This window comes from Chamaea fasciata, unplaced genomic scaffold, assembly GCF_029207755.1.
Source record: "Chamaea fasciata isolate MVZ Bird 193981 ecotype frontalis unplaced genomic scaffold, bChaFas1.0.hap1 SCAF_3, whole genome shotgun sequence".
NCBI lineage: Eukaryota > Metazoa > Chordata > Aves > Passeriformes > Sylviidae > Chamaea > Chamaea fasciata.
The window spans coordinates 68,439,318-68,454,892 of NW_027094088.1; the positions used below are offsets into that span (position 1 = coordinate 68,439,318).

Here is a 15,575-nt window from a genome sequence, read left to right on the forward strand (position 1 = left end):
AATGTCTACATGAAGGGCAGAATGTTTTCCATTCAGGAAGAGGCATCTGTTCTTGCTGTCCTGGAAAAGTTACAAGCATAGTATTCATAGCTGTCATGTCAGGCCAGTGGAGCCTGGGAGCTTGAGACCTGCTGGGAAGTATAAGATTTTGATGAAATCTAGTATCATTGGTTTCCTATGTTGTCTTAGCAGCTGCTGCCCTGAAAACAAATTGTCTCCAGACATGTTTTTTATTCATTTCCCCAGAAGCTACAGATAATCAGAATTTCTCAAAGAAGTTGGTTAACAGTAGCATCATTGATAGGCAGGTTATCTTGCTGGGAGTGATATTGTGTGTGGTATTACTTGGAATGGGCTAGCTGATTGTATCCTTGGGAGTGAAGCAGGAATGCTAAGGGAATGACCAGATCATTAACAGGGCCAAGACATCTTTAGGTCTTCTGCTGCAATGCATTAGCCTTACCTATGAGTGACAAAGAATACAGGTCATGTTTGGAGAAAGTTTATGATGACCATGTTATATGGCAGAAAACTGGAGGAGCTTTCACTTGGGTAGGGCTGCAGCAGCCAGGTCTGAGGCAGAAGTCCAGGGGGCAGAGGCTGATGCCCTGTTCTCTTCTCTCAACAATGACATTTGCTACCAAGGATCAGGAGTGGCCTTGTACAGAATATACATTTTTGTCCCTGCAAGTCACTGTGGAGGAACTGGGAAATTTCCATAACCTGTAATAGTGTCAGAAGCTTCTCTAGCTGACAAAACAATTTCATGTAGGGAAAGGTGATTTGAAGTAAAGATACTGAGTACCAAACTATTGTCTATATTGTATTGTGTGAGGTCACTATGTAAAGAGCCAGCATATCATTAGAAGTTCAGTTTGTTAAGATGCACAGAAAATGTAGGGTTAAGAGTTATCTCACCACACAAAAATACAGTAAGTACCCATTCAAACCTCCAGGTGTATACAGTGCAGGAATATCTTGAGTTGTATCTCTAGGCAAGCAGCAGAAATCCATTTAGGAGCTAGTTGCAAATGAACTGATGGGTGGAGAGACAGTTCAAATGGCTCTGTTTTGCTGTGAGTATGTTGAGTTCTGTGGCTCATAAAGTATGTGAATAAGAGCTGGGAAGGAAATGGCAAAAGTACAGAGAGTTCTGAGACCTTATCTGTCAAGTGGGGTTAACTACAACTATTTACAAAGATGATTCCTTGTATTTCCTTTCTTGAGGAGGGTGAGTGCTTTTACTGAGGCTGTTTGCTGTAGCAGATATATAGAATATAGAATTATTCAGGTTATTAATTTATTGGAATAAAAAGCCCCAAATACCCATGCCAAAATCACATTCTTTTGTTGAGTATTCAGGCAGCTTTTGTTGGAGACCTGAAAGAGAGTTTGAGCTGAGGTGTCCTTTACAGAAAGACATTTATTTTCACTACTGGCTTGAATTAAGAGAGTATTGTGTGAGAACAGGATACTGTATAATGTAATTTGAGCACCCAAATTTCCTACTGTAAGTTTATCAGAATGTGATAAATGAGTAACTATTTAAATGGTGTGATATGCCTCTAATTCCTGTTTTATATTACTAATATATTGTAATCCTCTTTTAGAGCCTGCTGCAGTCAAAAGCATTCTAGCTAATAAATTTGTGCTTGTTTTCCTCCTAGTAAGGAAGCAAGGTCACTAGGAAGGGTCTGCTTCTTCTCATTTCAGTACCAATTAGAGTGGGTTTGGGGGCTGCATGAGTAGCAGAGTGCTCTGATTCTGGAATGTTGCCAGTGCAAGAAATGAAGATTTATTGTTTGCGTCCCTAAAGTGATATGGAGAATCCTGGTCGTTTTCAGTCCATTCTGACCCTTTTTTCCTTATGTCTCAGCAGTGCAGAACAGTATAAAAGCTCTACATGTACCACAACAAAAATGTATTATTTGGAAATGATGTTTTATGAACCTGTAATAGCTGAATTTAGCATTGCTTTAGTGAAGTGGTTCAGCCTGAGCAATTAATACTGCCTGATACACTTAACTGTTTGTTACATGAGAAGTACTTCACAACCACAGTACTTTGATGGATGTGCATTGTAGTTCTTGGGAACTTCACTGAACAAGCAATGCTAACTTAGGCTTGTCTGGACAAGCCAGAAATAATTTAGCAATCCACAATCCAAGACATACAAGTCATAGTTTGAAAAATGATAGTTTGATAAGCTTTTTGCTATTTTTATTGTTATGCTTTGCAGCTTCAGAAGCTTCTTACTATGGACCCTACAAAGAGAATTACCTCAGAGCAGGCTTTGCAGGACCCCTACTTTCAAGAGGATCCTCTGCCTACATCAGAGTATGTATTCCCTCTTCTGTGCACATCTGGGATGACTTCTTTCTGCTATATGCTAGTCCCTGAAATGACACGGCAGCTGAAAAATTCACAGATACCTACCTGTGTCCACAAGAAGTAGCAGCTCAGCCATGCTCAGTAGAAACTACAGGTGTAGTACACAAGTGTCCCTATCTACTGGTGCCAGAACTGAGTGGTCATGAAAAGTAACCTGGTACCACACAGCAGTGCTGTAATTCTGACCATACTACCAAAGCCAGAGTGACAACTTTACTGCAGCATTTACAGAATCAATCTCTGCCCTCTTCTGTTCTGCCTTACGCAGCCTCACAGAGTCCTGTTCTCCATTGCCTGGCTGATTGTGCCTCTCCCTAGGAGTGGGACAGTTCTCTGACCTACAGCCCATTCTCATGCCCTCTTTCACAGGGTAACAGTATGAGAAAAGTGAAGAGATAAATGGCTGCCTAAAATCGCACAAATCCCTTGTTCAGAAGACTTGAGAGTACAGAATTGATATCTCTGTATATTTTGTAATGAAAAGTTCAAATGACATATTCAATTCCAGCTGGCAGACTTTGTCAGTTTCTCTTCCCAGTTTTCAGAAGCATGATGGTGCATAGCATTATGATCTGTATGAATGTCATGCAGGTAGACTTCAACCTTTGCTTTCACTGTTTCCTCAACTAGCAGGCAACACCAAAAGGAGGGAACAGTCACTGGAATGCAAAAGGAGTCTAGCTGAGACTAGTTGGGTTTTTAAAATTTCTTTTTCTGTTGGAAAAAATCAAACACTACATAGCAACAAGATTAAGAACTGTTCACACCCCTCTAAAAACCACGTCATGTTGACTGTATTCTGAATGTTGGCACAGAAATCTAAGAAATTGATACTGGTCAAGATCTACCAGTAATTTAGTGTTTATCTGATGCTATCCTGTGGAGAACTGTAGCTCCCCATGGATTACAGGATAACATTATGATAAGGTCTCTGCCATAAACATTAAGGAATGTTCCAAATTCCATTGGTCAGATGAATTTAAAAGTGATCTTTTTTTTTCCTAAACAAGACCTGAGAAGCTTAGTGAAAATAACTCTGCAGTTTTGATTGGCAAATATATTGAAGCCTGTTGTAAGCCAAGGCAGGCTCATAAGACACTAATACTCTTTGGATCAATCCCTTTATTCAATGAGCCATGCATGTTCCAACTGGGTGTTGTGGAACCTCTGACACTGTGTTTGTTCATTTTACCATCTGGATCAACAAGTGGTCGTTCTGGCATTTGGGCGTGTTCAACCATGCCATGATTTCTAAATGACAGCCTTGTGCCAACAGCAAAGAGATCTGACATTATAATCAGCACCTATCTTGGGTGCTCACAATGCCACTCACTTGTGGAAACAGGATTTGTCAAATAAAAGAAATGAAGTTGTTATTTGCACTTGTTTTTAACATAGCGTTAAGTAAATGTATGCCATGTGTATGGATCTGTGGAGTGTTTACTGTTTACTGTGTTTCAGTGTGTTTGCTGGCTGTCAGATTCCATATCCAAAAAGAGAATTCCTCAATGAAGATGAACCTGAAGAGAAAGGGGATAAGGTATAATAAACTCCTTGTTTGGTTTGGGTTTATTTTACTTTTGAGTATGCAATAAGAAAGCATCATGGTGCTAAATGAAAACTAATGAAACATGAAGAGTTAACCAAAAATGTGTTTCCAAGGCAAAGCTCTCTTAAAACTGTTTCTCAGACAGTTGAAAAGTATCAGATGCCTTGGGGTGTCTCAGGTGACATCACCAGCACGGTTTGCCCTGACCTGTGGGGAATGAGCTGAATGGGCTGTTCTGTCAGCAGTAGCCTGCTCTCAGCTGCTGTCGTTGCAAGAAGACCTTGCTACCTTCTCCAGCATTGCATGATGAAAATACATTGTGAGCACATGAAAAGAATGGCATTTTCATTGTATGACTGGCATCCATCCAGCCATTTGAATGTAGATGGCTGTCGGGGTCTCAAATAAATAGTGGCAGCCTGCTTCTGGCACTACATCAGAACATTTCATCCATCTGCACACAGTTTCCTGATCATGTTTTCAGGGCCCTCAGACAAAGGAGTAATAAGGATTCTGAACTGTTCTGGTAGTAACAATCTGCTATGAATATTCTCTTTTCCGTAGCCCCATAGACATGAGTGAGAACTTGTTTGTGTGCATAATAAATTTTGGTGCGTTTGCAACATAATCTGATCTGCTTGGTGCGTGTAGCTCAGCTGTGCTGTGTGACCACAGCGATTGTCCCGTAGCGCTGTGAAGGCCAGACAATGGTGCTACAGTGTAGGAAACAGTGTGTTATTTTCACTGAACAGGGTACAGTGAGGCACCAACAGTGATGTATAGCTAACAAAATGTGAAGAGAACAGTCTTGAACTGTAGTTATCTGAGCACTGTGTGAGAAGGGCTGTTGTCTTTCAGAGAAAGCATTTGACTACATGAATCTTCTGTTTTCAATTTTCTGCCTACCATGACAAACTAGCTGAGTTTAAAACTCTGTTTTAGGGAGCAAATTTGATATTGCAGATCCTTCTTTACCAAGAACAAGTGGTAGTATCCATGATTTTTGTGTCCAGATAGTTTTTTCCAAAGGAGAAAACAGACCCCTGAGCAAAAATAAAATTAAATTCATGATACTGATTCCATTGTAATTTAGTTACTGGTTTTGCTTCAACTCTCACAGCTTCAAAATACGAGAAGAAACTTTAAGAATTAAATTCACTCTGGCTTTTTAACATTTAAGTCAGTGTACTTGAAAGTAAATATCTGTCTTTTCCCTGGGAATGTTGCAGGGATGATGATAATTGCATGTTTATATTTAAAACAGCCAATATATAAATGGTCTTTGAGATTGTTGAGGGCAGTCAAGTATTTATGCACACTCCAAATTAAACTTTTTCTTAGACCATTTGGGTAATACAAGTCACGTAATTCACTGATTGTGTTCCCACCGTGTAGAAAATGTGGAGGTAAAGGCCATTCTGAAAGTTGAATCTGTGCCATGTTTTGTTGCTTTATGATGTTACTGTAAACGAAAGGTTTTTGGGTTTTTTAGACTGGTTTCTTACTGGTTTGTTTTTAAAACCGTAAATACCTGTATAATCATTTGGAAACCTAGAGAAGTTGTTTCCGTTTATTTGGAACTTGCATCTGAATTAAATAATATTTAGCATAAGCATCCATTCTTCAAAATGGTTAATTGTTAGTTAGCAAGACTGAAATGAGGGTTTGTAAAACAAAGTGAAAATATTTTTTTTTCTTATTTAAATTCTGTTACAAGTTTCTTCTAGGTTTGTTTCTAGGTAGGACTGAAATTTCATTTCGGTAATTCGTGCCTGAGAGGTGACATATGGCAATGGGTTGTTAAGTGTAGACCTTTGATGAGTTCAATCATTTAGGAACTGCCACGAACCAGATTGACCTAAGGACAAGGTTTTTGCTGGCAAAAGCCATTTTTGTGCAGTAAGGTGCTGCAGCCAGGCCCCAACTGGAGGCTGACAGAGGTTGTCTCCGTCTCTAGCCAGGCAGTAGCAGTAGTGGTTCCACACAAGAACAAACTCAGGCTAGTCAACTAAATTTTGTGCTAAAATCTGAAGCACAAAACCTGGGACCTACAACAAGCTCTTGCCTTTAATTGTGAGAGTCCCTTCGATATTTGTTTACACATTAAAATTTGAAGTTTTTCAGCTCACACAATAGTAACCACCTTACTTGCATCCAAACATTCCTATGAAAACACAAATTTCAGAATTCTAAGACAAATAGTTCCTTAGTTATTGGTGTTTTGTTTATGTAAGTGAAGGTCAAACCATTTTGAAAAATAAATTCCTTCTTAATAGTTTTTTTTACAAGTTAGTTTGATTAACTTTTTAAATTATTGAAGTTCAAATCTCCCAATTGAAGACTACACGCAGGAGGATACATTATGGTTTTTGCTAAATATGAAATGGAGTTGCAAGCCACCTGTTTAGTCCTTGAAGATGCAAGTCTTCTTTGTAGTCTTAAATGAATACATCACTGCAAATTTTGTTGGAATATATCTTGGGAGACCATTGTGATGAATGGCATAGATGCAGATCTTTTATGTCATTTATCTAAGGTGACTAAAATCTCTTGGTGAATAGGGGCATCAAGAATTTTCTGCTAGTGGCAACCGGTTGTCATGATTTCGGAGAAACTAATAAAGTAAGGATTTAATTAAAAGGTTGCCATACTAAAGCTTTAGTCATGATATAAGCAGATATTCTAGGGGAAAAAAACAAAGACAAAGACAAAAAAACAAAAACAAAAACAAACAAACAAACAAAAAAACACAACCAAAAAAAGCCCCCAAAACACCAGACCTATACTGGAATGTTCCCTACAGTATATTAGGGAAAAGATAGTAAGGCTTTTTAATTCAATCCATATCAGTTGAAGGTTTTTTCCATGATGAGCAAGTGACATATCTTACATTTGGAACAAAAGTGCATTTCTTTGCTATTTTCTTTGGTGGTTTAGTGCTGGGATGGAGGAGCCATGCCTGGTGTTCGAAAGCAGATGAATGTGTTGTCTTTCCCAGAACTCTAACCATGGAGGACAGAGTTGCACTCTGTTCATTTTCTGACCTTCCCTCCACTTCCTCAAATACTCCTTTTAGTCTGTAGCCCTCTGAAGCCAGAAGAGCTCTCAAGAAGAGTTCTTGTATTCTTCTTCTTAACCTTTTTTTCCCTTCTGTGACACTTTTCTCTGTTTATTTTCCTGTTAGGAACCAGTGTCATCCTAATTAGCTGGCTTCTCTTGCTTTGCTAGTCTTCTCCTTCCCTTGCCAGATTCTTCTTTCAGCTGTTTCCTCCTCTTTTGTCTTCAACATCTCTGGTCTGTTTTTACTTTTCTGCTATTTCAATAAGATTTTGTGACCCTACACATTGGGCACCATGTTGGGCTCTAATCCCAGTACAGCACTCTTTGCGAGGTGCTTAAAAACACAGGAAACCAAAACGGAGCAATGAAACCCGTTTCTGGTTTTGCCACAGAATTTCCTCGCAACCAGGAAGACGTGATGTAATTCCTTTGGTCTCAATTTGTTTGCCTTTCTGGCAGTAATGCTGTCAGCCTTCTTCAGGTGAAAAGTGAAGGTTTGTGAAAAGTGGTTTTGATTCTGTGTTAACAAGGCCGTTGAAGCACTTAGAACAATTTACTGTGGCTCCCCATGTCTGCCACTGAGCACTAGTGAAATTTTGGGTGCTTTGATTTACTTAATTAAGTGATTACTGCTTTATAAAGAGTTCCTTTTATCCTCTCTGAGCACCTGGGTAGCTGTAGGAGGCACTAGACTGTCTTTCCAGTTTCAGTCCAGCTTGTTGCATGAAAAAAGCAAAACGTGCACAAGCGGGACAGCCCACGAGGTGTGCAGGGGGCGAACCCCTGTGAGGGTGAACTTCTCCCAGCACTGAGCCTTGCTGTATTTTCCCATCGGGCAGGCGGGCCTGCCTCGCCCTCGATGACACCGGCGTTGGCAGCTCCGGGGAGCTCCCAAACTTAGCTCAGAGCAAGCGACCGTGTCGTGTCTCTTCCTCCCTCAGAATCAGCAGCAGCAGAATCAGCATCAGCAGCAAACAGCACCTCAGCAGCAGGCGCAGGCCGCGCCGCCGCCGCCGCAGGCGCAGCAGCAGAACAGCAGCCAGACCAACGGGACGGCGGCGGGCGCCGGCGCGGGAGGAGGCGGCGCGGGCGCGGGGCTCCAGCACAGCCAGGACTCCAGCCTCAACCAGGTGCCTCCCAACAAGAAACCACGCATAGGGCCTTCAGGCGCTAACTCAGGCGGGCCTGTCATGCCTTCAGATTATCAGGTACCTCTGGAAATTTTGCTGCTTTTGATACTATAGGGCCAAAGTGTCATTTCCCCCCCTTCCCAGCTGCGAGAACAGATCACGTTTTAATGAATTTTTGATGTAACCTGAGGCATGCTGAGGTTTTGTTCTGTGATTAATAGTTTTCGATAGAATACCGGTTTGAGTTGTAGGTACTGCACCCTGTAAAGTGTTGAGGACTAGTCCACTCCAGGAAGGCACTTAAATATTTGCTTGACTTTATATTTTAGAGTAATCTTGCTGAAGCCAGTGGATGTAAATGCTACATTGCATCAAGTTCGGTATACTTGAGTCTTGGCAATATTAAATCCCATGTGAGGCGCAAATGTGAGACAATCCTGAGAAGGAGAAGCAAAGTCAGAACCAGGCTCTCTCATTTCCTTCTGTTGTCACATGCATGAAGTGGTTCTGCAGTTTATTCTGGTATCTTTCTAAGTCTACTTCTAATGTTAAAGGGAAAAAAAACGCATGTAAGCACAGGAATTATGATTTGGTTTATCCGTTTGATTGACGCCAGAGTAGGGCACAAAGACATGCATTGTTTCTGTGGCCAAAGTAGAGCAGATTTCATGTTTTCCAGTATGGTAGCATTCGTAAGGAAAAGCACTATCATTGAATAATTTTTGAATTTGCATGCTTGTCCTTGTTTACTAGAATTATATTCTCCACCGAAAAAGTGACTTACATTAAATATAGAAAGCCTTGAACTTACCAGGATCTTAAGTACTTCTGAGTTTATACTTGCTGGAGCAGTAATTAGTTGAAAGAATTTTAAAAAAACCAAACGGGTAAGGTACATATTAAGGGTAAATTTTAAATTATGCTAGGGATTCTGTCTGCTCCTAGCCTCCAAGAGGATCCCACCTTGGAGAATGGGACCTTTTCAGGCTGCTTTAAAGTTAAAATAAGAAGGTTTTAAGGCACCAGCTCTAGAGTTGTCTTGACTTAGCCCTCCAGACCTTCTCCACAGACAATTGATTACTCAGTGCCAGACATATTTCTCCCATTTTTGTTTGACTCTTAGTTACAAATGGTCATGAAGGCATTGAGGGCAATTTAAGGAGAAAGACAACTAGGTTTCTTTTTTGAAAAGTTTCAGGCAGGCTTGAGGCCTGGACAGATCAGTACATCTGTCTGACTGTTACAGTATTTATGGCTGGTCTGATCTGGTCTATACTTTGAGGACTGGTGTGCTGCATTTGGTGGTATCCATTATAGAATTCTTATTCAGTTCTCTGAACTGTTGGCAAACTTCCCCCTTACAAGTTGCTAGCAGTCTAAATATTCTTTTTTATCTTTTTTTTTTTCCTCTATGATGCTTTCCTTCTAAACTTTAACAGCACAGGCATCAAAATTATGTTCTATAGGTTTCTTTTATGTCATTCACTAAATTGTATGGTCTGATTATCCATTTTTACACTTGCGTTTGGCTATCTGCCTTTAACTTCTAGCTGACTATCTTCTGTTTCAGACAGGAATGTCTGCAATTTGTCCAAGTCTGACTTTGTTAAAAGTGAATTCTCATATGTGGAACAAAAATAAGCATGGACAAGTTAATGCATTCTTGTAGTCTTAGGGCATTAATTTTACTCCATTTTATCTTACTCAGAAGTAGATAGAAGATTCTCTTTGCTCTGAGTTTCATTTAGCTTGTGGTCTGAAGTCTCTGTTGATGTTTTTATTGTCATTTACCAGCCTCAATATGTATTGCTTCCACAAATGACAGTGCAAACTCTTTGTTGAATTTTACTGAACCTTCCTTATGTGACCTGGGGTATTTTGCTTAGCATGGTGAGCTGATGCTTTTCATCCAGAAAGAGGTCCTATAAAGTCATAGAATTTATCACAATTCTTTTTCTTTTCCATTAGAAGTTGAAAATCTTTCCCATATTTTGAGAAAAATGTCGGGTTTCAGACACTGTGTTACACAACCAGACTAATCATGTGGGTTGTGGTGGGGTTTACCTTTCTGGACAGTCTCCTGTCCATTGAGCAGTACTTCTCATGCCAAGTGATTTTGCAACTTGCATTGTTGGGCAGCTCATGATTAATTCTGGATGGGGAATGGTTATGATAATGAAAGGGCAAATTCAGCAGGCCAGAGGTTGCAAGGTCCACGATTTTGTCTTGCTGAGGTTGGAGTCCACTGAGCTGACTGCCCCAAACTGTGGAGGGGAAAAAAAACCTTCAGGAAAATTCATGTTAGCTTATGTACATACACATGCCCATCTCTAACCAGTTGTCTTTGTTTGCAGTAGCAGGTTGAAGGACTCACTTAAAATTATATTATTTTATCTTAAAGGACAACTTTTCATTTCGGTAAATTGTGTAGCTCATAAGTCATGGTTGTCTTATTCTCAGAAAAGAAAAAAATGGACCTTTATAACATTTAGTACTGCCTTGCTTGAGAAGGGTGTTTGTAGCCTTAGCATTAATGGCAACAATAGATGTAAGTTTAAGAAACAGATGAATTTTCAACAGGAGTCTGCTCTCTTGTCTCCTGTGTATTTTTTTTTTTTCAGAAAATGGGTGTGTACCTGCTGTACTTCTAGATGTCTCCAAGGGTTCTTGTGTATTTTGTGTGCTGTGTTAAAGCTGATTGCAGATCAGAACGATGATTTGTTTTATGGGACCCTAAACAGTAGCACTGTTTAGTCAGCTTCCCCAGCAATCATGTTTTAATGAGCACCAGAGAGGTTAAAAATCTCCTGAGCTGCATGATCCTGACAGGCTGTGTTTCATTCCTTTGATTCCTCTCTTTTTTCCTGCAGCACTCCAGCTCGCGCCTGAGTTACCAAAGCAACATTCAGGGATCTTCTCAGTCCCAGAGTACAATGGGCTATTCCACGTCATCTCAGCAGAGCTCTCAGTATCACCAATCTCATCAGTCTCACAGGTACTGAGGAGCCTGACAGGCTGCACTCAGAAAGGAATGGACTAGAAGCCAGAAGACTCCAGCAATATGAAGTTCATAACGATGAGAAGACCAAAAATACAAACTATGATGCAGAATTAAAATTCATGATGACAAAAGGAAAACTTCACTCACTGAAGACTTTCCCCACTCCTGCCCCATCCCCATCCCTTTATTGCCATAAAGGAGATTCTTGTGAAGTTTTCCTTCTTCCCTGCCCTTGCATGTGCTCCATTGTGGTTACTCTAATGAACCCTTCTGATCTGAACCCAGCACTTAACTTCTTTAACCTTTGGAATTTTGAAGGATTCCTGGTGCACCTTCCTTATGCTGTAGTGATTGCCATAAATCTGTCTTTTCAATCTCTTTGATGGGATTTTAAAGTTTTAAAATCTTGAACTCCCAGGCTTTCAAGCTTGTATATAGTTAGTTTTATACTAGGCAAACCAGTTTAGCTATACAGGTATATTGCACCTTTTTAAAGCACTATGTTATTTTCACAGGATATTACTGTTTTGCTCATGGATGTCAAGAACAGCAAAATTTTACTGTTCCAGAGTATTTTACTATTCTGTTTTTATTAGTCTAGTTTTCAGGCAAAGTATTAAAAATAAAAAATTTTAAAAATTGATAAAATGAAAAAAGAAAAATGAAAAAAGAAAAAAAACCCACCCAAGTCTCTGCAGCAACAGATATGCTTCATGCTACTGGACTGAACGCCAAACAGAAGATTGCTGATATTTCTTAACTCATTCACATTGAATTCTTGAAATCACAGTGATCATGCTCTGACTAGTTTTAAATTAAGCGTTACTTTAAATGAAACCAGGACAGTCACATAAAAAGGAGATGCTTTGAGGATCTGTTGGAACAGAAGAATGGAATGTCTTCCCAGGCTGGACACCAAAATAGTCAGGAAAATGAATTTACTGCCCTCAAGTCTCAGTAGGAATGTGGATGACGGGCTTTTTCTGTTTTTCCGCTAAGTAGCTTATTAATGTGTGTGAGAGTTCTATAAATTTAGCTTTCTTTCACATTCCTGAGTCAGTTCTCAAAATTTAAAGGTGACAGAAATACTAAGACTTGCAAAAACAAATGCATTTAATCATTTTATGTTAGAATTTACAATTAAGAGAAATTATTGTGCAGTTTGAAAAGCATGTTGAAAATTGTTCCTTGTTTATAATGCATATTCTGTGTCCCTCACATTGCTGTGATTAACCAGATTAGTTACACCAGATGCGCTTGATTGCACTGAAATGTTTCTTTTTCCCTAGAGCAAACATGTTTTGATTGTGCCTAAGGGACTGTAAGTGGATGGGTGGTTGGCAGAAAATCCCCAGTAATTAAGCAAGAGTTCAGAAGCATAATCAGAGGATTATTGTCCAACTTCTGGAACCACAGTTATTCGGAGAGACACAACATGTAATTTGGGACAGCTTCGTTTTTGCTTCAGCCTTCAAAAAAAAGGCTGATTCCTGTGGCAGAAAACCTAGAGGAATGCATTTAGAAAACTACTGTCAGTGTAACATCAGTGAGCTTCTACAGCTGGTGTCCGGAGAAGAGGTGAAGTGAGAGGAGTTCAGGTGTAAATGGTCAGTGGTAACAAGCTTTTATACTGCAGATTGTTTGTTCTCTTCTGCCCTGTGCCCACACATATGGTGAAATACACTTTCACATTGAAGTTGTGATCAGATGTAGCCAGATGAGTAGATCTGTTTGCTCTGAGGAGAACGCTTTTCATCACAGCTAGTCACATATATGGTTCTACTGGATTTCATTTCCCAGTCATCTTTAATGCCCCCTTCCTCCTCAAACTCATGCTGTTTTCCTACTTTTTGTGAGCAGGTGGCTTGCTTTGGCCATCCCTACCATCATGTGATTTTGACAACACCCAGCTGCTGTGGAAAAGCAGCTAAAACCTGCTTTTGTCATCAAATGGATAAGAAGGTGGTGAAAAACTAAATGAAGCAATTGAAAGGAAAAAAAAAAAAAACTTCTGGGGAAAAATAATCTCCCAAAGGCTACTTTCAATGTATAACCCTTGAAATGCTACATTTTATGCATACTGTAGTACTCTGTTTGAAAGAACAGGTTTTAATTGTTCCTTTATTTCAGTGACTCTGGGGTGACATTTCCTTCTGTCTCCCCCCTTACTGATGTTAGGATGAGGTACTTTTGATCGCATGGGTATTTGGCCAATGTCATTAAATAACACTTCTTTCATACTTCTGTGAATTGAATGTCACATTTCTGGAAATTAACTTATGGCAGAGTGATTTTTGTCCCCTCCTGTTCTTTTCCTCCTTCTGTTCTCTCAAAATTATTTTGTCTTTTCTACTACAGTTATGTAACATGTCTTTTCCCTGCTCGGACCTGCAGCTGATCATCAAAATTCATACAAGATCAGGAGGTGGCAGGGAACCATTGGTTGATTAAGGTGGGCTCTTGTGCCAATAAGGCAAAATCATGGTGTCGATTAATCTGTATGTAGAGTGTGAAACTTCACAGCAGTGTAAGGTGCTTTAATTGAGTTAACTTCCAGCTTCTAGAGTGACTGCCACAACCTCTCCAAGTTGCACTTGCGTTTCTTGCCTTGGTTGGGTTGATAGATGACCACATGCCACTCCTCTCTCTAGCTTTTATGTGCACAGATGAAGCCAAGCTGACTTCCTCTGTTCCTTCAAATTCACAACCGGGAAGAGAGCAAATAAAAGCAACAGCACTGGCTGCAAAATGTAGGCTCTGCACACTCTTGTAGTTTTTTCCTGGGGTGAAATAATACGCCTTTTCTTGGGAGCTTGATGCATGCTGCCAGGGTGGATGGCAGTCATAATGGAAAGAAGCCTTGCTGCCTAAGGGTTATCCCATGAGGTAAAAACTCTCCTCTTTCAGAAGTGAATTGCGCAGTTTGTCGTGGGAAACCAGGACCATGTCATTTTTCTGGGGTTTTTTTGCCTGTGCAGTTTCTTTATTACTCAGCTCTGTCTCTGCCCATCACCAAAGTGTTTCACACCTGTAGCGAGAGGCACAGAGCTGTCATCTCCATCCTGGTGGGAGAGCAGGCTGCTGAGCACAGCTTTTCGTGTCATGGCTCAGAGGAAACAAACGTGGGGACATAGTGGGATAAGCAGCCTGGTCTGGGTTGGTGAAGTTTATGTAGCACAAACTGCACAATGAAGGAAAAATATAGGGAAAGCTGCGACTCCTGCACTGTATCTGTGACACTGTATCTGGGAAGGGGAAGGGAAGCGCATTCGTAGCGGGAGGGGTGGCGGGAAGCTAGAAGTGTTCAAATATGTATGATATTTTATATAAACATAATAAGCTTAGTTCCCCTTCGTAATCTTCAGGAATGGTACTTTAACACCATTAAGCAAAGAATTGTTTTAGGATTAAATAAATGTATTGTACATAAGGCCATACGTAATCTTCTAAAAATGTCGCCAGACAGGAGCGATGTGTATTACTATATGAAAAAAAGTCCTTAATGCACTGTTATCTCCTAAATATTTAGTAGTAAATTAATGCTATTTAATTTTTTTAAAAATTTGTCTTGTGTAGACACTAAAAAGTATTACACAAAATCTGGACAGAACATGTCCTTTTTAACAGCAATTTAAAGAACTTTTTATATATGTAAGGTAGTAACTTTTCAAGTTGTCCTAGTTGTATATTCCCATGTTTACTATTTGTGGAAGTGTGCCTGTCTCTACTCAGTTATTTTTTTTCCTTATGAGTTCATGCACGCATCTTTCATTTTTGTAGTTTCCATTAGAAATTATTGTGTATGCGCCTGGTGCTGCCACAAAACTTTGCCGCTCCAGATCTGTGGTGGCCGCATTCAGCAGAGCCCGTGCCAACGGGCTACCAAAACCACAAAGCAAAATACTTGTTTCTCATTCTGGAGTTGAGAGTTTACTGCTTTTAAGTTGTCCTGATGTCACTCTTTAAATGACTGTTAAAACTAAGCTATGAGTTCATTGCATTTATTTTATATTCTTGGTTGTAATGAAATGGAATTGACTTTGCTTCAGTGTGAATTTTTTTAATAAAATAATATACATTTGTAATAATAATAAAAAGTTCAAATCAAATGAGCGTGCAGAAAAGTTTTTGCAAACATCAACTTTGGGCTACCAGTAGGGAAAATACAGCCCACAAAATTGCAGTTGTAATTATATTCAGGATGTTTATGATACCGTACACCACACAAAACAAAGCTTGCAAAACCTCAGAGTTGAAATTACAGCTTTTAAAATGCCCACGAGGATATTCATGGCTATGTGTCTATCAAAATAGAATGAAGCCTTATGGAAAGCAGGATCAATGGAGTGTTCTCTTAGGCTTTGCTCTCTGCTTGTAAACATGCTGGTGTGCCACACAGATGGCACTTGCTGAGATTCGTTATTGCTTGCATGACAGTCCTGTA

General features: G+C 39.9%; 1 protein-coding gene across 1 annotated transcript in view; it reads left to right on the plus strand.

The window, feature by feature from the left end:
* CDK19 (cyclin dependent kinase 19) overlaps window positions 1–15,240 on the plus strand; it is a 121,700-nt gene extending 106,460 nt beyond the window's left edge. The window contains exons 10-13 of the mRNA XM_066179416.1: window positions 2,240–2,337; window positions 3,853–3,931; window positions 7,942–8,208; window positions 11,001–15,240. Of these exons, the coding sequence (XP_066035513.1) occupies window positions 2,240–2,337; window positions 3,853–3,931; window positions 7,942–8,208; window positions 11,001–11,132 (576 nt within the window). The 3' untranslated portion in view covers window positions 11,133–15,240. The remainder of the gene's footprint in view (window positions 1–2,239; window positions 2,338–3,852; window positions 3,932–7,941; window positions 8,209–11,000) is intronic.
* Window positions 15,241–15,575: the final 335 nt, after the last annotated feature.